Below are 26078 nucleotides of genomic sequence, written 5' to 3'. Positions count from 1 at the left end.
CTTGTTGAGTTGCTTTTGAGTGCAGGATTAGTTCTTATTCCTGGTCTTTTCTCTTTTTCCATCTAAAACAATAAGAAAATCTCTCCAAAAATATCATATTTCCGGGGTTTCCTATTGAAGCATTTGCAGACACTTCAGAAAAAACCCTTTTTGTTCACGAAATAGGTAATTATTTCATTTTAAAGCTTCACGTACCGTTAGCAATAAAGATTAGCACTTAATTTAACTAAAATTAGCCAGAAATATGACATAAATGTTAAACAAAACGAATAAACAACAATCTCCTCATTGTGTTTTTCATTGGAAAACATGGCCGATCGATGAAAAATTCGATGGTGAAAAGATACATTTTTAATTTTTCTGAGAAATTAACAAATTAAAATTTTTGAATATGAATGGATTTTTGCCTTATTTGGAGCAAAATTAACTAAATAATGAAACTGAGGTATAGAAAATATATAGATATAGTAATTTAGTACTGTATTTATCATGAAAACAGTAACGTTTCCATTTGGAGTAGCGAAAAATTTCCATTTGGATCAGGTTCTGAATTAGCTTAATTTTCCCTAATAAAGTTCACCACTCAATTTTCATTTTCCTATCCTAGCTTTATTAACGGTCATTTTGAAATTGCTCAGTTGCTCAGTTTAGTAGAAGGAGAGGGGAGGCTAGAACTTGAGTAAAAACTTCAAGGTAGTGTAATGTTTTGGTCCCGTTTTTGTGTTGATATTCAGAATCATGGACACAAAAATCCTGCAATATACCCCATTTACATCCTTCGTGCACCCTTCCTTCTGGCATAAACTTGCAGAAAATAAGATAAATATTGATAGACTCTGTGATTCTGCGAAAAACATCTTTGGTTACTACTGCAATCTCGATGCAACTAATTGTCTGGTGGAAGTTGAGTGTACAGCATTTAATAAGTAAGTTTTTCTTTAAATTTATATGCTACAAATCACACAAAAAGCTAATCAATGCTGTGTAGAGTCTTTGTCTTGCCAAAAAACTGCTACTATGCCCATGGGATTCTCTACAACAAGAATACAATTGAGGACTTCAAAGAAGTGGACAAAAACAAACTGCTACAGGAAGAAGGAAATCGAATTGGAAAGCTAATTGAAAGTGGGAAATGCTTAGAAGATCCAAGTCTTCTGGTGAACTTCCTTGTTCTCTCATATGCTGATCTAAAAAAGTATAAATTCTACTATTGGTTTGCTTTTCCAACTCCAATCGATGCCATTCTTCTCATAAACAAACCTCCGGCTAAAGTCGGAGAGGTGTTTACTGTGGAGCAAATTGAGGTGATCAAGGAGAAGTATTTAACCATTGAGGATGCACGAAAGCGATCTTTCTTCATCCTGGAAAACATTGGACATGGATTTAAAATTCATGCACTGTCAGATGTTATCAGCGAAAGCGATAGAGAGAACAATTTTAAGGGCACTGATCTCACCAAGATCTACTTTGGATTCTCCGATCCCTCGGAATACGTCAATCCTGGATGGCAGTTGAGGATTTTCACTGCATTTCTCTCGTATTTGTGGTAAGTTTTAAAATTACGCATTGCATTTGGAACTTTCCTTTTGGAAGAATAATTTTTTGATTAGTCCAAATCTCTGTGGAGGAGCCATCAATTTCATTGCAATTAAGCTCAAGCGTCAATTGACCATCGATGAATCCATTGTGTATGTGGCCAGAATGCCAGAGAAATCCATTAATTTTAGCGATGAAGTCAAGTGGATTGGCTGGGAGTTAAATAGTGTAGGAAAGTATCTCCCAAGAGTCGTGTCCATGGCCGATTCCATGGATCCCGAAAAACTGGCTGAGACTTCAGTTAATCTCAATCTAAAATTGATGCGTTGGCGAATTGTGCCAGAGCTCAATCTTGACGCAATCGCTGAGACAAAGTGTCTGCTTTTGGGGGCAGGGACTTTGGGATGTTCAGTGGCCAGGAATCTGCTATCCTGGGGTGTGAATTGGGTGACTTTTGTGGATTATGGAAATGTATCTTATTCCAATCCTGTACGTCAAAATCTCTTCAAGCACGAAGATGCTCAATTTTCCAGGCCAAAAGCCTCAACAGCAGCAAAGCGTCTCTTGGAAATCTATCCAGCTCTGGTAAGTTTCTACTTCAGCAACATTTTGGAGAGCCCGAAAACTAAATAATCCCCCTTCACTGATTTGGTAAACAGACAACCAAAGGTATTTCACTTCACATTCCAATGCCTGGTCATCCAATTGGGGATTCCACCCGTGACCAAACCATCAAGGATATTGATACTCTTGAAAAATTAATTATTGAGCATGATATTGTCTATCTTCTCACGGATTCCCGAGAGAGTAGATGGCTTCCAACAGTTCTGGCCAACTTCCATGGCAAGGTAACTAAAAATAAACATCCCTTCCTCTGTCCCATAATCTAATGTCCATCCTCTTGTAGATCGTTATAAATGCAGCCTTGGGATTTGACAGCTATCTAGTGATGAGACATGGTACCAGGAAGAGCCCTCCAGAGCCAATAGACTACCAAAAATACGAGAGAAAAGGATTGAAATGCATTCCTGGGAATCATCTCGGATGTTACTTCTGCAATGACGTCACAGCTCCAGGCAATGTAAGTTGAAAATACTTTTTTTTTTATTTTCAATCAACAAATATTGGGATAAATGCAAAGTAAAGATAAAATGACTTTGGATAAGTATGATCACATAATTGCAACATCGGGATGGGAATAGGTTTCAAAACCCTCACAATCTGCTATTCCCATATTCAAGTGATCCACTCCAGTAATTTCCAGCTGTAGACCATTTCCCACATTGATCTTGAAGCCATTGATGCGATCCAGGACATTTGCTGAACGGTATGAAAACTTGCCAAAGTAGTTTTCATTTACAGCAAACCTGTGAAAAATATTCAATCAAAAAGTTTGCCAAGTAAAAAATACTTTGCGGTATGCTCGAACTTGTGAGTGAGATGTTCTCACTTTAAATTTTAAAATCCAATTTATTTTTTCGGAGTAAAAATGTTATTTAAAGGTCCTTGGATCAAGCATCATGATGTTCAAGCATTTCGCAGCTTTTTTACGTTCTCCGGTTTAGAACCTAATGAACATGTTCATAAATCCGGTACAGGCCAAAATTGCAAATGAGTTAAAATTCTCAAAGTCCCGAAATGCGCGAAAAGTCAAAATTCCTAACGCCAAAATTTCGACAGTTAAAATCTTGATAGCGAATATCTCGAAGTTCCCGAACCGCAAAATCCCTGAAAAATGGAAAATCTCGAAAAACGAAAATTTCGAAAGCCAAAATATCGAATATCCTAAATCCTGAAATGGACGAAATTAGACGAAGAGTCCGGTGAATAATGTGTAGAATAATTTTCTAAGACATAGGAAATTTCCCTTTGCCTCCAGCAAGGGTGAGTGTAATCGTGGGAAGCTATGACACTTAAGAATTTGGGATTTTAGCTTTCAGGATTTTGGCTTTCGGAATTTTAGATTTCGGGAATTTTAACCAGGACCTGGGTGACTTTTTTTTTACTTTAACGGGATTCTGACGAGAAATCACCTAGGATTCGGCCAATATCTGAATTTTTATAGAAAAGTTTAAAACTAATTTGAACTTATCTGGGATACAGACTTTTCAAATAAACAGTAACTTATACCAATTGGATAAAAAACAGGGTAGGTTTGCTAAATGTCGGACAGTTATTGAATGTCGGACATACTGAAAATCGGACAATGAAAGGCGGCTTTAGAACACAAATACACTTACACATAGGATAGTAGAATAATCTAATTCAGAGCATGGTCCAAATGGAAATTCTTCACAACTCACAATAGGAATACATAATTTTTTTTTCAAGAAACTCTGAAACAATGTTGTCTGATTCTTTGCACTCCAAATAAATAGAACATATAATTAATATTGGTAAGTTTTTATTAAAAATGTTCCCATTTGGATCCGGTTCTGAATTTTATTATTTTACCCTAAAACTGATCTATTTTTTAAGTGTCTGCCGGTCCAATTTTTACTACATAAGAACTTTTACCTTTCAATCTTTAAAAAAAATGTTAGAAGGGTAGGGTAGTGATAGGGTAAAAAATCGTTTAAAGTTTTTTTTTGAAGCGACGCTGTTTGTCCGTCTGTTCGTCCGTTATCATGCGTACAGACCGTACAGACCAAATGGTTAGAGATAGAGACTTGTGACTTTTCGTGGGACCCCCTATAAGTCGACCATAAAGGCCTCTACACACTAGGAGAAATTTCTTTAAACAATGCCTTTTTAAAGAAAATTCCCCCTATTCTTGTAGGCAGAAACGTCAGAATTTTTTAAAAAGGTCATTTTTTTTTTTTTACAAAAGTTGCTTCTAGTGTGTAGACATCATAAGCCATTAAAATACCCCTCACCTTTCCCTACCCCTCCAAAACTATGTTCTTTGGGATTACTCGAAAACGCATTGTACGTTTTCTTTTTCATTTTTAGACATGTTTTAGAAAATTCCTATCAGACGGACATTTCTTTCATATACGAACATACCGATTGTAGATTTTCCACCTGATAGCGAAATAGAAATCGGCTCGTCCGGATGAGATGGATTACCTTCCTTGTTCGCGGGAAATCATATTTGATTGTGGGGGATTGACTGATAGAGACAATGTCATCAGTCAGTCAGTTACATGACCTGAAAGAGTTCATATAGGGGCATTGAGCTAGGTCGCTCCCTGGCAATTGGCCGGGATAAACCTTGATCTCCATGAGAAATCTTCAAGAGCAAAAGCTCGGCTACACGTTGAATCATTCCCAATAACGTTTTATCAAAGTCAAAGGTTAGAAGAATTGTAGAGCGTATTTTTCAACCGAATGGGGTCATATTGGATGCTCATTGGAACGGTCTTAAAAATTCTGACAATTTCAAACGATTCCAATCGGTTATGAGCCAGTTACAAACCAAAGAGCAACTTTTGTCCAAAAATCAATTGTATTCCTCCTAAGCTCTTTCGAGTGATCTTATAAAAATGATTTAAAAATCTATGCATTTGGAACAGGTTCTAAATTAGGCTATTCTACCCTATACAATTTTGGAACCCTACTAGATTTGTCTTAACTCTAGATTGGTTTGTCCGAAATTGCAAGTTGTACGGAAATTCAAATTGTCGATTTTTTTTCAAAATAGGAACTGCTAAGGTTTGTGCTAATCATTTGTTATATGATCACTTCTAGAAAGAGAAAACTGTAAAAGATTGCAACATGCGGTTTTGAACTACACATCATAAAATGACTACAATTCCCATATCGGATCCATTTTTCGTCTCTAAATTTTGTTTCCACAGTTTTCTTTAATGGATTAGGCTCAAATATTAATACTAATACAGTAGACTCTCTCTCAATCGGGCATATGGGGCAAAATGTCATTCAAATTATCGAGAGATTTGGGCATCAAAATCATTGTAAATTTCACAAAAAGCACTCAAAATCCTTCTGATCCCAGCTATGTGATTTTGAAGGAAAGATTAAATAGCATTAACACTAATTTAGTATTTGAGCATTAACATTAAAAAAAAAACTATCATCTAAATCAGTTATGTTCAAAAGTTAAACACCGGTAGTATTTTTGTCGTTTATATCTCAGATTCGGCCAGGGTCAGAAGTTAGTGTGACCTATCATTGGAAAGGTATCGACTTTGACTACAACATCCTGTAATTTTATCAAAATCGATAATAGATATTTCGAGATATTGAGTATTGAATTAAAAAAAAACGATTTTCAAGGTTTAGCGGACTTAGCTCCCCAAACAGTGATCGCAAGAAGTTACGATTGAAGAACTGATTCCTTAGAAAAAAATGAGTTACCCTAGGCTTGAGTCGTCCGAAGGTAGCGCGCTTTCCCCAACATCCGATTTTATTTAACCAGAATCGCCCTAAAGGTAAAATAAAACGTCTCCGGAACTCATAATAACTTTTTCGAATATCTAAAGTTCATAAAACTAACGCTGAATGCGCTATAATCGCAAAAATAATTTTAATGTTAATCTCAAATATTTCGACTCCTAGTGAAACGATTACATTATTCCTTTTCACGCCCCTCACAGTAAAAAATAATTACTACGATTATCGCGTGTAATGGGAGAGCATTGATAATTGTAGTAAAGTTGCAACGATTATCGTAGTAAGCAAAGTTGAAAAGCAAACAAGTTGAATTTTCGTAGTTGAAAAGCAAACTAAGTTGAATTTACCTTCAAAAATTGTACTGAAATTACACAAAATATAAAAAGAAGAAGAATGAGTTTAAACGAAATTAGTTGAAAGTTGAACTTTTTGCTGCGATAATCGATTGAAAAATTACTACGAAAATCGAATTAATTCTATTACACGCGATAATCGTGACAATTTTCAATCAGTCAGTTGAATGAAGTTTATGCCATTTTGTTGCTTCATTTTATTACTATTATAGTAATTATTACTACTGTTTATTGTACGTAGGCCATTACCGAGAGTTTAATTTTACTAGTTTTGCAATCTAAATGATTCCTTTTCAATTGAAAGTTGATTTTTTTAGTGGTTTGTAATTCGAAATTTCAACTAGTTCAATTCAACTAATGGAATTCAACCTGCCAATTTCATCTCGTTTTTACTGTGCTGGCAAGTTGCCTGAAATTTGAAGCCACTTTCTCATACTTCGATTTAAATCTATATGGGATTTATTTTGCACTCGTGACTGTTATACTAAATAACAAAAAAGTGAGAAGTTTTTCCATATTATAAGATACCTTTCCGTATGGAGGGATAAATATACTAAATTTTTGTTTAAATAATTTTTTTCCTCGGAGCACTGTGAGCTGAGTCCGAGATCAATTTAGGAATTGGCTTCAAATAGCTCCATATAAAAAAAATACCTTGCCACATGCTTATTCCTTTTGCTTGATAAACTAAAACAAATTTATCACAGGATTTTACGATTTTACCTGAACTCTTCGGGAGTAAATGCAATAGCCAGTTTAAATTGCTGATCAATCACGAAGGGAAACTCTCCATCGCGTTCCTCAGCACCAAATCTGAAAATCAACTCATGTTAGAGGCGGTATTTTTGAGACACTCACGCGATGCTAAATATAATCCTTACGAACTATTTTCATTCATGGAATTCCTCACGACAAATTGAGGATCAAATCGTGGATTGAAATGAAGAGCCTGCTTCTTGGTCTCGCCCTCTGTGAACTTCAATATAAACAGGCCACGGGGATTTCCATAGGGAATGCCAGTGATAACGAGAACGTGTCCAGGAGAGAATGTCTTGGGTACGTCGTTGCTAAAGGCCAAACGAGGTTCATCAAATTGAATGGGAGGATGGGGTGTGGGAAAGGCTTGTCTATGGTCAACCTGGCTAACCACTTGAACATCATTGGTTATGGTGATGGCACGAATATCTTCCAGAGCCGAGCGGAACGTGTATGTGCAGTAGGCACGTCCATTAATGGCTATATGAAACTTCGTGTCCCCTACCAAGATGTACACTTTAAAATTTTCACCTGTGGATAAAAATAAATTTGGATGCGATAAGAACTTTGATAAGTGAACGGAGTTGATTACTCAGATTTCTGCCTGACTAATGAGAAAGATTTCAACTTAAAAAAATCACCTGCAATCAGAGGATTAGGAACGGTATATGCATCCAAATTGTCCTCACGCTCTTCATCACCCCAAGATCCATCCTCATGGAAGGTATTCCTTACAATTATGTCCTCGTGAAAACGTACAGAGATTGTCAGAGGAACAGGGGCTAATTCATGTTTTCCCGACGTTAGATTAATGTCTAGTCTGGAAGGTAGATTTTTTTTTAGAATGTATTGAAATTTTCCCCACTGATAAGACTCACTTTGATGCTCCATCGAGTGATTTTCCCCCGATGACAAAAATATGCCCGGGCTCAGGTGTGCAGAAAATATTTCCAGCGAAATGGGTCAGCATCCTGAAGTGGTTTTGCACTGATTTTTCATTAACAAAACTTCACAAACTGGAAGAAGGGAATATTTTCTCAGTCTTGCTCACCTCTAATCCCACTTTCAAAATGAATACATAAGTCTATATCTTATCAATGACTAGCAAACAGAAGGTGGGGGCGTCGACTTTTCCCACTGCTCGAATTCTTTGATAAGAGTAATTAAAATTGCTAAGCAAGTAAAAATGGATGTTTTCACAGAGGAAATATTATAGAAACTCTTTAAAAGTCACCAATTTCTTCTTTAGATCTTAATGCAGAAAAATAGTATTGAAGTTTCTAAAAAAAAAAACAAAACTCAGCGCAGAAAGATACTCTATTTTCTTCTGTTCCTTCATCATCAAAATAAATTGAATTTTTTAAAATTATAATGACTTTGTAAGAAATCATGAATATACCCTAGAACAAGCCACGCCCACATAACGATTGGCTTGAAAGTTTTTAACGTGGAAATTTAGGCCACACCCACTACGATAAAATATCGTAACGTTGACTTGTCGATACAAAATTTAATTTAAATTTTCTCACTAAAAATTTAAGGTGAATATCAAACGTGATTCCCTAGTACAGTGCACGCTCTCTAATCCGGATCGGCGTAATCCGGACGAATTCTTGACGGTTACATTTAAAATAATTTTAAGGTTATGTATGAATGTGTGTTTAGAAATGAAAATGAATTATCCCGTGATGTTTCTTTTTAATAAACGGAGTATAATGACCAGCGCACAATAACTTTTGTTTGTAAACATGTTTTTACAATTTCCCATGAGAATGAGCGAGATGACTAGATCTAGATCTCACTCACTCTCATTGAAACGTCAAAAACATGTTTACTAAATAAAAGTTATTGTAAGTTGTGCATAATAGCATGGGATTTTTTAATTATGTCTTTTTAATCTTCTTTAAAACTTTTATACTAATTCTAGAAAAAAACCTTGTATTATATTTTCGAGACGTTGAACAAATTCAAAAAATTCATCCGGATTACGAAGCAGACATCTGTCTTATTGTCTCCCAATCATCCGAATTACAAAGCGGGCACTGTATTTAAATCACAAAATATGGCAGACAGAATGAATCGGGATGAAAGTGATAAATGGATAAAATATAAAATGATCTTTAGTAGACCCTAGTTTTATCTATGACCAATCTCAATTTTTTATCTTGTAAATTATTAAAAACAAATCTGCAATTGAATTTAGTTGAGAAATTTTATATCTTTTGAAAATAGGACTGTACCTCGGTTCTATAGACCGCGAGATTCAGTTAATCAAGTATGAATATCTTTTTCCTGCTGTCGTACTGTACTACTTTCAATTTTTATGAGAATTCACAAAAATTGGTACAAGGCTCTTGAACTTAGGTATAATCAAAGAAGAAAAGCTAAACTTGACCTACATAAATTCATTTAACCCATTCAGTCAATGTACTTACTTTAGATAAAATGTTCATAATTTGGAATTAGTTTCATACAGATTAATAGATGATTTTTTTGAAAAGAAAAAAAATATCTATTGGGGGCGCGGGGAGCCTCTGTCAAACACACGTCTTAACGGTCACTGAATTTAAATTCTGTACACTAATTCATTATAAACATTATTGATTTAGATAGAGTAACTATTCAAGAAAATAAATTTGCAACCAGAATTCTAATCAGGAAAGAGGATGGAGGTCAATTTTAACAAATTCGACGGGATGTCGTATTTTTCGTCTGCCATTTTGAGCAAAAATTTTGCATGACTTTCCGCGAAGGGAAAAAAGAATAACAAAATGTATTTCTATCTATGTCGGGCTATTTTTTCTATGTAATTGAAGGACTAAAAGTAACTAAAAATCCATTCCCGACAGCAAATCGAATATCAATTGCCCAGAAATAAAATCATCTAAAATCACTCAATTTGCGTATGATGTATAATACCATGGTAAGGAATGAGTTGATGACTAACGGGGTTATATGGATTCGTTATTCGTATGGTTGGGTCTGGAAAATTACAGATAAAAAGTGTATCACTTCTTTTTTTTTATTTATCACTTTTTTATTACTCACTTTTTTATTTATTATTCTGCGTTAACTGTTTTTAAATGTTTATATGCTCACTTTTGTTTATTTAATGTTTAATGTATTTATAGATCTCTTTATATGTTTCTTCATTTACCTTCTTAAGTATGTTTTTTATGCTATTTTTCATTCTTAATGCACTTAATAGTTGTCTCTTATATCTATAAATTTCCTACATTGTATCACTATGAAGTTTATATCCTCTGTTGTTTCGCATTTGTTGCACAAGTCTGATTCTTTTTTTAATTAATTTTAGGGACTTCTTATCATAGCAATGACCGCTTCTAATCCTTTAAATTATTTTGATTTGTGCACTTCCTAAATTCATATTTTTTAACCATTTTTTCTAGCACTCCCTGTCTAACTCCGTGTTTAAATTTCCCTTTCGCACTTCACATTTTGTTCCATAATTTCGATCATTTTTTCCACATGAATTCTTTTCGTGATCTATCTGCTTCTGTGTTATTTAAATAACATTTAATATCAGTCCCCTCCTTCGTTGCGGCAAGCCTTATCTGCTACAGTAGACTCTCGCTCAATCGGCTCTTTTTCAATCGGGCGAAAAATGTTGTTGACAATTTTAACGTTTAATTATAAAGCTAATTTACTCAAATTCGCTGTAGTTCTTCCTATTTTATCGTGATTCTTTCTAATTGAGCGCTTTTTGTGGAATTTACAAAGGCTTTGACGCCCAAATCTATCGATAAACCGGATGACATTTTGCCCCGAATGCCCAATTGAGAGAGAGTCTACTGTATAATGTCCAGGTATACTTTGCTTGCACTCTCACTTTTATATCTTTTTATTTGCGTTCACAATTTCTTTGATTTTATTTTTATATATTTTATTGCTCTCTTTCATTAATGATATGGAAAGTTCTCTTGAAAAAGGGTAGTTTTTGACTTGTCTCATGTGTTTGACAGCTGTCATCCGGATATCAATATAAAAATTATTTTAAAATAGTATCAAATTTACAAAATTATACTAAAATATCATTTGTTACAGGGGGGTCATGCAACATGAATATCTCAAAATTGAAAGATTATATAATATTCTTTGCCCAAAATTCAAACCTGAAATTTCGATTGATTGCAATACTTCTTCTCTCGAACCTTTGAGAGCAAATTTTGATGATAAAATGTGAACATTTTTAGTCACAATGTAAATACCTTGTTTGTGCTCTTTTCTCACAAATTTTGGTTCTCTTTCTCGCTAATTCTGCAGTCAATGCGAGATCGAACGTTGGATCAGCAATGTACAGTAACACGTCCAGCTGTTAGTAATATTGCCGGATCACTTGCTGTGGAGCTGATGACGACACTGCTTCAGCATGAATTACGAGAATTTGCACCGGCGTACATTGTAGCATCTTCTGCCCAGAGAACTGAAGCAGAGGCACTTCCTGAAGGGATTTTGGGTATCTTGCCACATTCAATTCGAGGTGTTATTTCGTCCTTTGAACAAATCTTGCCAGCTACTGAGAATTTTTCACAGTGTATTGCATGTTCTCATGTAAGTTTCTCAAGAATTATCAAGTGATTTTCTTTTTTCTGAGAATAGAATTTTTGCAGAAAATCCTTGAAGAGTATTCAAAGAGGAAAGTTGATTTCATTCTCGATGCACTCAATACGTCGAAATATTTGGAGGATTTAACTGGGATTACTGAGATGATGAAGGAGAGCCATGAGGATATTATTGAATGTGCAGACTCGGATTTTGAACTTTCTGATTGAATGGAAAATCTATATAATTATTTTTTTTTGCAATTTGAGCTCAAAAGCTAAAAGTGTTCGTTAGTAGATTTTTATATTTGAAATAAATGCCCAAAAATTTGGTGATTTTTTTGAGAGAAACGTAGCCAACTTCACTATGACGCCAGTTACGTTTTTTGTTCACAGGAGAGGATCTTTGCAATTTTGGCAATTTTCATAGTTTTATCAGTTCTAGTTCTGTGGTAAATTTAAAGATAAAGTGCTAGAAAGAAAGTGTTTAAAGGAAAGTTGTGACATTTTTGAAGTTCAGTGTTTTGTATCCTTTTAAATTTTATTTTGTATTGTGTGAAAATGAGAGTGAATCTGTACGAAGGTCTCCAATCAGGAAGGGTCGCCATTAACGTGCGTCTCTCTTTTTCTTTGTTTTTCGATCGTATTATAAACCCGAAAATTAAATTTCCAGACCCTTATTCATGATCTTACGAATGTGTACAATAAGAAGAATGCGGAGAGTATCTCGTGCTTCCTGGAATTATTTGTAAGATGCCTTGGAACGGAATACGAAGTACCAATTGAAAGGGTTAATCAATCCATTGATGATGGCAAATTCGTTGAGTGCATTAATGAAATTTTGCAATTAATCGTAAGTTTTCAGCCTTAAATTAGAAGAAAAAGAATAAAATTAACAGAGAATTTTTAAGGTGGACTATGACGATGAGAAGTTCATCTTTAGTGACAATGATACTCTGAAGAAAATCAACAATTTCATAAAAGAATTCTGCAGTGTAAAAAATCCAATGATCAGAGATGAGAAATGGATGAAAGTCCTTTCAGAGTGCCTCCTGACCCTGACCAAATTCTCCACAGAATTGACAAATTCCGTTGGTATTTACTTCTGTAAGGTCATTGAATCCCGTTAAATCTCTTTCTCCTAGTTACCTCTAGTTTTATTCTGTAGCTCTCAAAATTGCCCATGATTTGGAAATGCTACGAGTTGTGATCAATGAAAGTACAGTACCCGATGCCCATGCAGCTGGGATTTCGCCTGAAGAAATCCATGTGAAGAAACTAATTGGGATGTTTTTGGAAAATGTGGCTCTTGATCTGACGATCTCTCGATCATGTTTTGATCACATGCCCGGTCTTATGTGTGCCATCATTCGCTCATCAAACACCATTTACATCCTTGAAAACTGCCAATTGAACCAACTGTTGGCCATGATTCTCGTCAAGCACAAGGGCAATAAAGAAATCCTCGGTCTAATCGATGATATTCTCAAAAATGGCAAAAACGCCGTGAAACTTCGGGTTGTGGAAATCCTGGCTAATTGTACAGACACACTTTTCAGTCTAATGCATGTGGACACTGTTGTCACTCAAATTGCAGCTCTCAAAGTTATCCTGGCTGCTCAGAGGTAAGATTCCTAAAATTTCCCCATAAAGTAACATTTAAGTTTTTTCCAACTCAAAAAATTTATCGTTCTAGAATTCTTGGGAAGGCAAGTTTCTTGCTGCCCAATCAAAATCTTATTGTGTACAACATGATGTGTTCCACGAATAACAATATGCGCGAAGTGGCAAAGAAATTTTTCCTGCTTACCTATTCCAATCCCAATACGATGAGAGATGAACAGGAACAAACGATGCTGAAAGCTCTTATGAAATTATTCACCACGTACGAGGTAAGATTGGAATCCTATTGGAAATTATTTCTGGCAAAAGTCCTATTTATGTTGAATAAATTTTTGTATTTTTAATTTTTGACTCGTAATTAACTATTTCTTTTTCTCCCTCTAAATTTGGAAAATACAAACGGGAAAAATAAAAATAAAGTCTACAATAAAGTGGGCAATTTTTCAGTAAAAAGAACTGGGACAAAATAAAATATGTTGAATTATTTATAGTAAGACCGTGAACATAAATGGCCCATAATAAAAAAAAATATTCAAATTTTTCTTAGTATAAAAGGAAAAGTAATAGCTCCGACACACCTTTTAGATCAGGAAAATTGCATAAAGTCAAAATTCACATCCCTATCTTTCTTAAAAGCTTTGCATATGTCTATCCTACTCTTTCGCACTCTTCTTCTTCATTTGAACATCACATCAAATTAAATTTTATCAGTCCAATTTTGAGACAGAAAAACTGGGACAGACTTATGCAAATCTTTTCAAAAAGAAAGGGACGCGAATTCTGATTTTATGAAATTATACCGAGCTAAAAGGTGTGCCGAAGGCATAAGAAGTTATGAACTATCTTGGAATAGTGGGCTTAACGAAAATAAATTTGATTTTTTTACTGGTTAAAGTGATAAAAATAAATGAAAGTAAACCATTGGGTATGTTAAACGGTCTTGAGACTAGAGGTTTAGCCCAGATCCCGCAGGTCTCAAAATCCTATATAACAATCAATTTTATTTAATTTTTAAAATGAAAGAGTTTATTTGCCCTTAACACTAAACCTACCGACCGTTTTTCGGTCAAACGACAAACTGCGGTAGGGTAGGATACTTAAGAAATTTGTCTTGGTAAAGAACAAAAAGAATTAAATTTAAACATGGAAAAATATATTAGGGGAAACTAGGGCACCACCAAACACAGGGTATCACCAAACACTGCGATTTGTTAATCAGATATTCGACTTCTGAAGATAAGGCCTATAGGAATTTATAGGCACCATAGGGATGCTTGTCCATTGAAGAAATGGTCAAGATAGTCCAAGTAGTTTAGAAATAAAAATTAGTGTTTGGTGCTACACCGTGTTTGGTGGTGCCCCAGTTTCCCCTTGTAGCCGGGCTTTTGCCCTGAAAGTTTCCTTAGGGAGACCAAGGCTTATCGCGGCCAATTGCCTGGCAGCGACCCAGCTCTGTGCCCCCATCCGTACTCTTCCAGGCCATGTTACCGACTGACTGACAGTGTCGCCTGTCAGCCAATTCCCCACACGGCGGGCAACAGAACTATACCGCCAGTAAAAGGCCTTGCTTGGAGCGAGAGGCGGGAAATATGAATTTCCCACGAACAGGGAAGGGAATCCACCAGCCGGGCTCTATTTCGCTATCAGGTGGAAAATCTCGACTACACCCTACATGAATATTTTAAGAAATTCATAAAGTTTGATAGTGACAGTATATCGTTTAAATATGTGTTAATCTTAAACCGGTCAATTTGACCGGGTCTTGGTAGGTTTAGTGTTAATACTCCAATCTTGAGTTAAATTTTTCCAATAAATCTTGAATCGCGAGAAATTGGAAAAACCAAGCCATACAGCTAAGCTTTAGGTCTGAAACCAATAAGTTTTCTTAAGTAGGATAGGGGAGACTGGGGCACTACCGAACATGGGGTAGCATCGATCACTGATTTTTATTTCTAAACTACTTCGATTATGACGACCATTTCTTCACTGGACAAGCATCCTTATTTATGAATTAATCGAATTAATATAGGCATCGTCCTCTATCTAATATCTAATTTAAATGTTTGGTGCTACCCCGTGTTCGGTGGTGCCCTAAATGGCGTCATCTACAATAATTTGTACTACGCAATTTTGAGACTTTCTCACTGTTTCAAATAAGCAAGAAAGGAGATCACGAAAACGTACAAGCCTTATGCCTTAGACACACTTACGGCTTAAGCCGAGAGACGGCTTAGTGGAAAATTGTAGAAATACAGTTTAACCATTATTTCGAATATAATTACGCTAAGTCGTCTCTCGGCTAATCCTCAAGTCTGTCAAGGCCCTTATGCCCTAGACACACTTACGATTTAAGCCGAGAGACGGCTTAACGTGATTACAATCAAAATAATAATCAAATTACATTTCCACGGATTAGTCGGTTTAGTCAGTTTCTGACTAATCCGTCTCTCGACTTAAGCAGAGAAACGGCTTAGTTAGTTAGAAACTGGTGGGAACTTAGTCAAATCATTATTTTGATTATAATTACGTTAACTCTTTCCGGACCGCAGCATATGCTGCAAGCCAATTTTACAATTTTTAATCAAAAATATCTAAGCTCAGGAATTAATTGAGGTCCTACAAAAAATATCTTACATTTGGACATCCTTATAGTTTGTAATCATCCACAAGAATCGGATTTTTATCAGTTCTGAATAATTAAAAAAAACATTGTTTTTCACAGAATATGCATATGCTTCTTTGGGTACTACAGTCCCAAAAGAGACGAAAGAGTTAAGCCGTTTCTCGGCCTAAGGGCAGAATCACATTGACAATAAAATGATAGTTGTAGCCTCACCGTATTTCGTTAATTTACACATTTTTATTGCAATTCTTACGCAAATTTTCCATTACCGTATTACCTTATCTCATACTCAGTGGCTGCCACTAGGTGAAAATAATATAAGAAAATTGAAGAAATAAAACGAAAATTCGATAAACGGTGAGCAAAAAAAACTAAGAGAAATTAATCGTACAGTTTTTTTTGCTCACCGTTTATTGCTTTTTCGTTTTATTTCTTCAATTTTCTTATATTATTTTCACCCAGTGCCACTAAATATGAGATAAGGTAATACGGTAATCGAGCGTTTGCGTAAGAATTGCAATGAAAATTCGTAGAATAACGAAATACTGTGAGCATTTTACTGTCAATGCGATTCTGCCCTAAGTCGTAAGTGTGTTTAGTGCATTAGGGTCTAATTAGACTCAAGCTGATTCTTGAGAGCATTACCTTATTTTATCATATTTAAATCTTAATTATATCGATTTTATTCCTCTATTTATAAATTGGGAATGTGTTTCGGATTAAGAAGAAATGGCGGGTTGTATGACATAATTGGTATTGATCAGAGCTCGACCGAAAACCTTCCCGCACCGGGCTTTAGTATTGACTAAATAATTATCTTCATCTACTGTAAACGTAGATGATTTTGACCCCCTGCTCTCGTTCGTAAGCTGTTTTTCTAATTTTAGCTAAGTATGGTCTTGGCCGATCAATCATCCTGTATTATTGAATCGGTGAAGAATACTTTTAAGTGCTAAAAATAAAGAAAAGCTTACGAATAGCAATGGGTTAAAGTCACCCGCATCAGTGGTACATTTTTATACTTTAGAGTCCTACATTATATACTTTTATTATATAGTGGACATGAATCAATAAGAGTTAAAATAGAAATGAAAAGAAGTTCCCAAATAAAACGCAACTTCAACGAAAAATTTCCGTTATTTTTATGAAAATTATAGAAATAAGAATAACGTAAATTAGATTCTAATAAACTTCATTTTTATCAATTTAATGCTGGCAAATATAATAACATTTTATACATTGTTTTTCAATTAAAATATATATTTTTCGAATAAAGTAAATTAACTTCTCAAAGAAGTTTGGACAGTAGGGTATTTCAACAAGGAAAAAAAAACTTGGCACTATTCTCATGGTGCTGTATTTGATGAGACTAGAAAGTTTTTCTTCGACGACCATATGATCAGACGTTGTTTAGAGGTGGCTGAACGACCCTCTCTGTAGAACATTTCTCTGATTTTGCACTACAGAGAGGATCGTTCAGCCACCTCTAAACAGCGTTTGATAATATGGTCGTCGAAGAAAAACTTTCTTGTCTCATCAAATACAGCACCGTGAGAATAGTGCCACAATTTTTTTTCCTTGTTGAAACACCCTATTGGACAGTTTAATAATTCAGCAAAACTTTCTATTTCTGACATTAAACATTGTATTTAATGAGCCTAAAACCAATATTTCTACTTCTTACTAAAGTTAATGTAACGCTGTTTGGCTGACCGTCAGACCGTTAATAAAACCAGAGGTCAATCGGTTAACAACTATACTTATGTCCTAGACACACTTATGATTTAAGTCAAGAAACAGATTTATGTAATTATAATTAAAACAATGATTTGACAAAATTCTTATCAGTTCCCACTAAGCCGTTGCTCGGCTTATGCCGAGAGATGGATTAGTCAGAAACTGATGGAAATGTAATCTCATCATTATTTTATCATTATGTTAAGCCGTCTCTCTGCTTAAGTCGTAAGTGTGTGTAGGGCATTAAGATCTTAATGCCCTATAAAGGGCCTATGAAAAGGACCCGTGTTTTATCGTACACCTGTATAATTATCTACAATAGAAATTTCAAGATACCAGGAAATTTGGCTGAATACTATTTCTAATTTACTAAGGTATTTTTGTCCTTGTTTTGAGTCAGTTTGAAATGGTGACGAGTCCTAGAGCAAATAGGAATTGGTTGTAGAGCCGGCTTAAAGGTTGGGGAAGTGTCTTAGATTAAAAACAGCGGTGTGTTGTACGAGATAATTAATACTTTTTATAGCTAAATTTTTAGTAATAAACAGACATTCGCTGACTTAAATGAACAGCAAACAGCGTAAACAATAACCACTTTTATCTGGTTACTCTCTTAAATTCGATCTCAAAATTTTCTAATGTTAGTTTATTTCCGAAATACCCCTCTATCAGGACGCGCTGCAGCATTTGGACACCATTATAAAGCTTCTTTGGAGATACTTCCCCGATATTACTCAATTCATTGATGAGGTGTGTCGTACAGAGGATCCTGTAGCCTTCAAGGTTATATATTTTTATATGAGAAAGATTATGGAACCGGATGTTGAGGATGCATTTAGGCGTGAAATTATTGAAACATATCTCCGTCGATTTGATTATACGTCGGCTGCCTGTGGGCAAAATCAACTGATTTATGTTGTTATCACAGACACACTCTACTGCATTGACTTGAAAACGTTCGTGACTCGTAATCATGATGCTATTATGAGAAATATTACGGATTTTATCATGGGCAGACTTGCGGAGATTGAGTTTATACCAACGCTTTACCACGTCAATATACTTCTGCGTGACATCTCTAAATTCTGTGATTATGCCAATGGAAAGATTAAAGGAATGCTTAAAAATTTGACACAGAGATTCAATGCGAAGAATGATGAAACAATTGCTGTCCAATTCAGTTCAGCGCTGTACATTCACAATGTTGTGGAATTTTTTCCACAGAAAAAGTGGCTGAAGCTGCTTGAGACAACAAAGAGCTTACTTGAAGATGTTCATGTGCATTCATCAAATAATATTCAACACATTCTGGTGATTTATGCGGAATTGCTGAGTGCCAAATGGATAATCGATGATCTCAATCTGTCTCAACAAGTGGAGGATATAATGGCATTTATAAATCAGCATATCATTCCCTTTATGACTTTCAACTACCAGAATGATAGGGTATTCAATCTACAAGTGATGCAGGCTTTTTCGCTGGTTATCACGAATTTCGTGAAGAGTTGTCCACCAAATGGATATGATGCATGGGACAGACTGCAGATAACTCTGTACAAATATGCTCAGCAAGTGCTGTTTTCAACTGATCCACTTTTTGATGCATCCACAGATGCAGAAATCTACCCTATCAACAAGATAACTATCAATGCATTGATTTTCGTCTTGGAATGCGTTCCTGATCTTGAACATCCCATCAATATCTCTTTTGCCAAGTTTATCTTTCTAATGAGTAAAGTAAGTAATCATCGTTTTAATAAATATCTGTTAGGGTCAAAGGAACACCTATTGGCATTTTTTCTGCACAATTTAACCATCCCATATTTATCGTGACTCTGATTTCCTGCAATAATGCTATGTCCTTCCGATATTTTGTATACCTCGAAAACTTTAAAATTTAACACAAGGGATGAAAAGCGTTCCAGGCTTTCCGAAGTGCTCGAACTTGTGACTTATGGCCTCTACATACTAGAGAAATTTATGTCCATATTGAAGAGTTTTTCCTACACAAGCGTAGGGAATTTGCTTCAATATGGACATAAATTTCTCTAGTGTCTGAGGCCATTAGATGCTATACCTCAAAATTACATTCGCATCATTTATACTTTTTACCGGCTGCCAACTGATGTAAATCGATTCACAAATCACCAAAAACATTTTTTGAAGTAATAGTATTGGTTTTCAGACGAAAATTACTTATCGTTTAATAAACTGTTCATTACCGGTTTAGAACCGATTTATAAATCACTCAAAACATTGCCAAAGTAAACACACCTCAGGTGCAATATAATTGAATTTCCGATAAAAAATCGTTAACGGTTATGAGCCGGTTCAGAACCAATTGGAACCTGTTCAGTTTTATCCGAAATTCCAAGACCTTTCCAACGAGCCCAAACATGAACCCATTCGCTTGATGAATGCGCTCTCTAAAATCTTTTTAACCTTTGACCTTGAAAATCGTTATTAGGAATGATTTAATGGTACTTTTGTATAAGGGCGAAATGTCCGCCTGGACAACATGTAAAGAAAGCATATCCAAAAATGAAAAAAAAAATCGCAAGATGTATCAAGCAATCACAAAAAACATGGTTTTGGAAGAAAATCAGGGGCATGTTAACGATCCTTGAATGCACTTATAGGGCGCAGGGTCTCCCGAAGGTTCAAAGTCAATATCTCTAATCGTTTGACATCTCAGAGGTGGAGACAGACTGACGAACAGACAGACAAACACCGTGATGCCATTTCTCAGAAACGCGAAGATTTGCTGAGAAAAATGGTGCATGGGAAGAAGGGGGATGGGGGGTGTAAGTTCAAAATTTTGGTTGGTTAAAAAATCGAGGGATTATATAACTGCTCTCTCCATGGAGTTCGAGTTGTAAAATCGGATATTTTTTTAGATAATGCTAATCATAAAACGGGCTAATAAAATTCGCAATCGGTTTGGGCAGGTTTGGTATCGTGCGAATGATCTTTATTCCGGACAAGTCTAAACGGTTTCTATTTTCACCGATAATGAATCAGATTATTACTTCTAAGCAAATTTCGAGGTGACCTACATCTCGTTAACCGATTAACATTGAATGGTAGTGAAAAAAAATTGCAAAAATCTGAAACTCTAACACGTGTCTTTTCTTTTATCACTGTTAATCAACTTTACTAGTTAAAAAGATAATGAAACCCCGGAAATATAATTTTTTTGGAGTGATTTTCCTATTGTTTTAGATAGGAAAGGAAAAAGACCAGGAATAAGAACAAATCCTGCACCCAGGACCAACTCAACAAGCAAGCCTTTCGTCGGGGTTTCACTTAGACTATTAGTCTCCAATTAGAAACTTTCCCTTGTTTCCATTTGGATTAATTTGTTTCCAATAGAAGCATTTTACGCTCGTGTATTTTTCTTGTATTTAAGAAGTTTTCAAATTATATTTAAAGAATTTTCATTAAACAGTAACATTCTGGAAGAGTCAAGGAGCAAATTTATGTAATTTTCTTCAGAAAAAAAATTGAACTTAGGGTGGAGTAACCACTTGTCGCCACTTTTAGGAAAAAGTGAAATTAATTGTATTATAACTTTTGACCCCTTATTATCAGATAACTCAAATTTGACACAAAGCTACTTAGATATATTGACTCTAGATTTGTCAAAACAATTGTCCTACAATTTAACTCGGGAGTACCTAAAAAATTGATTTTTATTAACAATGCAAAAATAACCACTTCGTCGTCATTTTTTACAACTTTTCGCCAGTACTGTAACCACTTCTCGCCACCCACTTGGAAAAGTTCAAACTTGATTATTTTGAGCAATAATATGCAAAGAATACATTCAGCATTTGTTTTTCCTCATGGATCACCTTATTATTACTCACATTAAATGATTTTTCTTCACTTTTATTTGAGAGATCAAGTTATTAGACTATTGCAGAAAGTAAACAAAATAGATTTGACAACTGAGAATCTATGAAGTGAAGTTAGCATCGCCTATTGAAAAGCTATGGCGACAGGTGGTGAATCAATTTTAGAATATTACCACTTTCCGCCATGGCTCATTTTTACATAAAAATTATATAAAATGAAATATTAACTAACTAAATACAAATTTTATGTATTCGCCGGATGTAATTAAATGTTCAATAGGCAAATTACTTATTCAAAAATTAAATTTTGTTCGATAAAAATTTCATGACACTTACTATATTTTGTAAGAAATATTGGATTCGATGCACTTGCTTAAAATATTCCTCTAAAAAATGCTCAAACATTTAAATTCAAAACAAAAAATTAGTGTTTTTTGACTCTATACGTAGCAGCAATAAAAATACAAGTAACTTTGCGGCTCATTTATTTCATAAATCGTGAAAAATAGCGATTTCAATATACGTGGCGAGAAGTGGGGCACTGGCGAGAAGTGGTGATTCCACCCTAATGTATTAAATCTTCTGTCAAAGTTAAAGAGTCTGGAAATGGTTTTGAATTAGGACATTTACCCTACCGTTCTCTATGTCCACCCCGTTTTCTCTCTAAAGCTTGTGATATTATTTAGTTGTTCCCTATTAAAACTTAGGAGAGACTGGGTCAAAATTTGTTAAAACGAAAATTTCAATATTTTCTAAAATAAAAGAGACTGAGGCTTGAAATTTTTATTATAGATAGCCTTCATGAACCTTCTTAAACTTACAAAGTTTTAAGGGATTCGAGGAAGGATTATGTAAAATAAAAAATAATAAAATTTTGAGCCCTATTTTTGGAATATTTGGTTTACAGAAAATATTAATACTGATTAGCTCAATTTAAGCACATTTCTCGTTAAGATAGAGAAAAATTATCTTCGACAAAGTTGTAGAGGAATAAATTTCCTATAAAAATATGTCTATTTGATATTTTTAACGTTTGCGAGAGTAAAACGTTACAAATTATCCGAAGACTGACAAAATTTGCCCCAGAAATTTTGAGAATCTCTACAAAATCGACTTTTAAAAAATGATTCGAATATCACATTTCTTTCGAGATAGAGGAAAATAGTGTTCTGCAATGTTGTAGAGCAGTAAATTTCCTATTAAGAATATGCTCATTATAAAACGTTTAAGTTTTGTCAGAGCTCGTGAAAGAATTAAATATGCGTTTTGACAAGTTTTACCCCAATCTCCCCTACACAATAAATAATATATTAATTTTGTAATTCTAGAGGACTTTGATGATTTATTTAATCGATTTTTGTCAAGTGTTAAGGGGTTGTTCATACACTGAGAGAAATCCGAAAAAGTCAAAATACAGTAGACTCTCTCTCAATTGGGCATTTGGGGCAAAATGTCATCCGGTTTATCGATAAATTTGGGCGTCAAAGCCTTTGTAAATTCCACAAAAAGCGCTCAATTATAAAGAATTACGATAAAATAGGAAGAACTACAGCGAATTTGAGCAAATTAGCTTCATAATTAAACGTGAAAATTGTCAACAAAATTATTCTCCCGATTAAAAAAGAGCCGATTGAGCGAGAGTCTACTGTAACATTCCGGAAATGTTAATTTTACCCTGCAGTATTGATCCGAAAACGGTGTAAATATTACTCTTTTTAGGTGTATTATGTGTTAAAGTTACCCTTCTTTCATGTTGATTTTACCGATTTTACCCTTAAAAGTGTTAAAGTTATGACGAAAAAAATTAATCGTAGCCTCTTTTTTCTCAGTGATACCATAAATTGGTTTGTTCAGAGGTCTAAATTTTGCTCTATAGTCACAAGTTCCAGCATTTAAAAAAATCCCTATTTTTTTGGTGGGAACAATAAAGAAGTGTTTTTTAATTCAATCAGGTGAAGATCATTGTACGAATCCTTTTTTCCTCCTTTATAGGCCGTTATCTATGGAGACATGCTGCATCGACTTTTGATAATAATTTTCAAGTATCCAGTACAAGCAGTAAAGTTACTCGGAGCTGTTTGTCACAGTTTCACATTCTATCCAGACGAGAAAATCTTCCGGTCATTTCTTCAAATGGTTGACGAGGTGATCACCACCGAAGAGGAAAATGAAACCAAGAGGAATATCTATCGTCAAAGAATTGTCACGAATTACATTGAGAGTGTGGGAAGGTATATAAGGCATGTGAGGGAAAGTAAAGTCTATGAGGAATCACCTGAAGTACAAGATTCAAATCGACTATGTGTACTGAGGTACATTAAGGATTTGCTGAAACAATGTACACCGGATGAGCTTAAGGATGTGTAAGACAAAACAAAAATTCTATTTATTTTTTCTGTTAAATTTATTGATGTTACAATTTCATTGTTATTTACAGTATCAAGTGTCAGAAGGACTTTATCAATCCGGAATATTTGAATGCCAGAGAGAAGGATTCCCTGAAGGACTTTGTCAAGGCCATTTCTTAAAGGAAAAACAAAAAACAAAGGAAACAAAAAAGGTATTTGATGACTTTTCTAGGACTAATTTTAGTCTGAATTAAATCCAATTTCTTCGTCAAATTCCTCTTCTGTGATTTTTTTCTTTTTAAATCGCTTCAATAGAGCAATGTCATTTGCCAATTCTGCTAGATCTTCATCAGATAGACCCTTCTTTCTCTTTTTGGGCACTTTTCCTTTTTCACTTTCAGCCTGCTTCTTCAGCTGCAACTTTGCTTTGCGTTCCTTGCGCTTTGCTTTCCTTTCGAGCTTCTTCTGTTTGGATAATTCCCAGGCTTCTGTTTGTTTCTTTCGCTTGATTTTTTTTCCTGGCCAGATGCCAGTTTCCTGGTACACTGTCAGCTTCTCCTGTCGTGTCTGTTCTTTTTGGGTGTTTTTGTAGGCGATTGCAGTGAAATCAATGTTGGTTTCTGGTCCACAGAATTCCTCTTGGTGAATGTCTTTGATCTCAGGCATCTTGGGTAGTTTCAGGAGCCCATAGCTCGTCGCTACTTTCCCCAAGGGAACATCCTGCAGCCGCAGAAGGAAATTACATTCATGTTTGCTGTATGCTCGAATGTGGGAGACAAATGCTCGATTTCCAGTGTCGAAGAGCGCTCGATCCTGCAACTGCATCTGATGGAGGAGCTTATTTATGGCTGAGAGATCGGTTTTTGGGGCTATCGTTAGAGGTTCTAGGGATACTTTTTGATTTCTCTTGAGGAATTCAATGTAGGCATCTTCAGTGGGAAGGAGCATTATCAGGGCATTTCCTGCGTTGCCTTGACGAGCTGTACGACCAACACGATGCACAAATGATGCAGCATTCGATGGTGGATCCCACTGAATGACCCAATCCACTTCCGGAATGTCTACTCCTCTGGCCAGGACGTCTGTGCACAAGAGGATGGCATTGGCAGCATCACGGAATTTTGTGAGAATCTTCCCACGTTGCTTCTTCATTTTGCCATGGAGGGCGAGGATGTTGGTGGATTTGAGAAGGCGAGGGAGAACCTGTGACCAATATTCCACACAAGCACATGTTGGCAGGAACAGCATGGATTTCTGGACTTTCTTCTGCTTCATAAATGCCAGGAGATATCGCAATTTTTCTTCAGCTTGGACGATAATGTAGTAATTCTGCAGGAGAATGGGAGTACTGGTGGATGCTTTTTCTCTAACACTAACCACAACGGGATTTCTCAGGCCAGCCCTCATCAAATCCATCACTTCCTTCGTCTGCGTGGCTGAGAACAAACCGGTTCGCCTCTGTCGTGGCAAATAGCTGAGAATTGTGTTGATTGTGGCGGTAAATCCAAGATCCAGTAGACGATCTGCTTCATCCAGTATCAGAATTTCTAAACTCTTCACACGTGCTGCAAGATTCAGCTGTCCTTTCCTCTCTAGCAAATCCTCAAGGCGACCTGGAGTGCAAATAAGTACTAGAGCACCACGATTTCTCAAGCTATTTATATCCTCCTCGACACTATTTCCTCCCACGAGGAGTTTCTGGGTGAATATCGAGAGATCTGGGTGTTCGAGGAAAGATTTTAGGACGATAGAAGTCTGCGTAGCGAGCTCTCTCGTGGGCGAAATAACAATAGCACCAATTTCTGTCTTCTTCCATGGAGATTCTCTTTGGTGCTTTAGTAAGATTTCCAATAGAGGAACTATAAATGCCAAGGTTTTCCCAGATCCCGTCACAGCTTCCGCAGCTACATCCTTGCAGGACATCAAAAGGGGAATTGTGGCAGCCTGAAAAATGTTTCTCATGATTCATTTTACTAATTTTTGATGGATTTTTCTAAATGTACCTGAACAGGAGTCATTTTCTCGAATCCAAAGCCATTTATTGTGTCTAAAATAGCACTATTGAGGGGTTTTTCTAATTCTGTCCACTTGGTTTTCACCATTTTCCTTAGAAATTTTGCTTTTGGAGAGCAAAACGCGAGTCAAAATACAGAAAAAATGTAAACAAAAACACGTGGTCTGACAGTTTGTAGTTAAAATCCCAGCCACTTGAAGCGCTGATGTCGAAATCATATGATTTTTGAGTGGAGAAAATTGTTTTGATTTGTGATCTCCCAGAAAATTGCCAAAAAATCATGGAAAAAGGTAAGATTTCCTTTGAATTTTCCTTA

General features: G+C 35.5%; 4 protein-coding genes across 4 annotated transcripts; 2 read left to right on the top strand and 2 right to left on the bottom strand.

Moving 5' to 3' along the window:
- Positions 1-661: 661 nt before the first annotated feature.
- On the top strand, positions 662-11914 carry LOC129809557 (ubiquitin-like modifier-activating enzyme ATG7). The gene is made up of 7 exons (XM_055859483.1): positions 662-926; positions 989-1546; positions 1611-2121; positions 2196-2384; positions 2444-2617; positions 11286-11573; positions 11633-11914. The coding sequence occupies exons 1-7, from the start codon at positions 739-741 to the stop codon at positions 11792-11794; spliced, it is 2070 nt and encodes a 689-aa protein (XP_055715458.1). The 5' UTR covers positions 662-738; the 3' UTR covers positions 11795-11914.
- Positions 2619-8017, bottom strand: LOC129809564 (32 kDa beta-galactoside-binding lectin). Its single transcript, XM_055859490.1, has 5 exons — positions 7880-8017; positions 7643-7821; positions 7127-7532; positions 6969-7058; positions 2619-2903 (listed from the first exon to the last, which is right to left on the bottom strand). Exons 1-5 carry the CDS (start codon positions 7969-7971, stop codon positions 2708-2710), a joined length of 963 nt encoding a protein of 320 aa, XP_055715465.1. The 5' UTR covers positions 7972-8017; the 3' UTR covers positions 2619-2707.
- Positions 11912-24021, top strand: LOC129809554 (uncharacterized). The gene is made up of 8 exons (XM_055859477.1): positions 11912-12175; positions 12237-12416; positions 12475-12670; positions 12732-13188; positions 13260-13455; positions 18216-19280; positions 23393-23763; positions 23838-24021. Exons 1-8 carry the CDS (start codon positions 12125-12127, stop codon positions 23926-23928), a joined length of 2607 nt encoding a protein of 868 aa, XP_055715452.1. The 5' UTR covers positions 11912-12124; the 3' UTR covers positions 23929-24021.
- Positions 23786-26042, bottom strand: LOC129809560 (probable ATP-dependent RNA helicase DDX55 homolog). The gene is made up of 2 exons (XM_055859487.1): positions 25752-26042; positions 23786-25692 (listed from the first exon to the last, which is right to left on the bottom strand). Exons 1-2 carry the CDS (start codon positions 25848-25850, stop codon positions 23989-23991), a joined length of 1803 nt encoding a protein of 600 aa, XP_055715462.1. The 5' UTR covers positions 25851-26042; the 3' UTR covers positions 23786-23988.
- Between the last annotated feature and the right edge of the window lie 36 nt (positions 26043-26078).

The sequence above is a fragment of the Phlebotomus papatasi genome, chromosome 1, assembly GCF_024763615.1.
Source record: "Phlebotomus papatasi isolate M1 chromosome 1, Ppap_2.1, whole genome shotgun sequence".
Classification (NCBI taxonomy): Eukaryota; Metazoa; Arthropoda; class Insecta; order Diptera; family Psychodidae; genus Phlebotomus; species Phlebotomus papatasi.
Note: the sequence above shows the minus strand (reverse complement) of the source record. Positions and strands in the feature narration are given on the sequence as shown.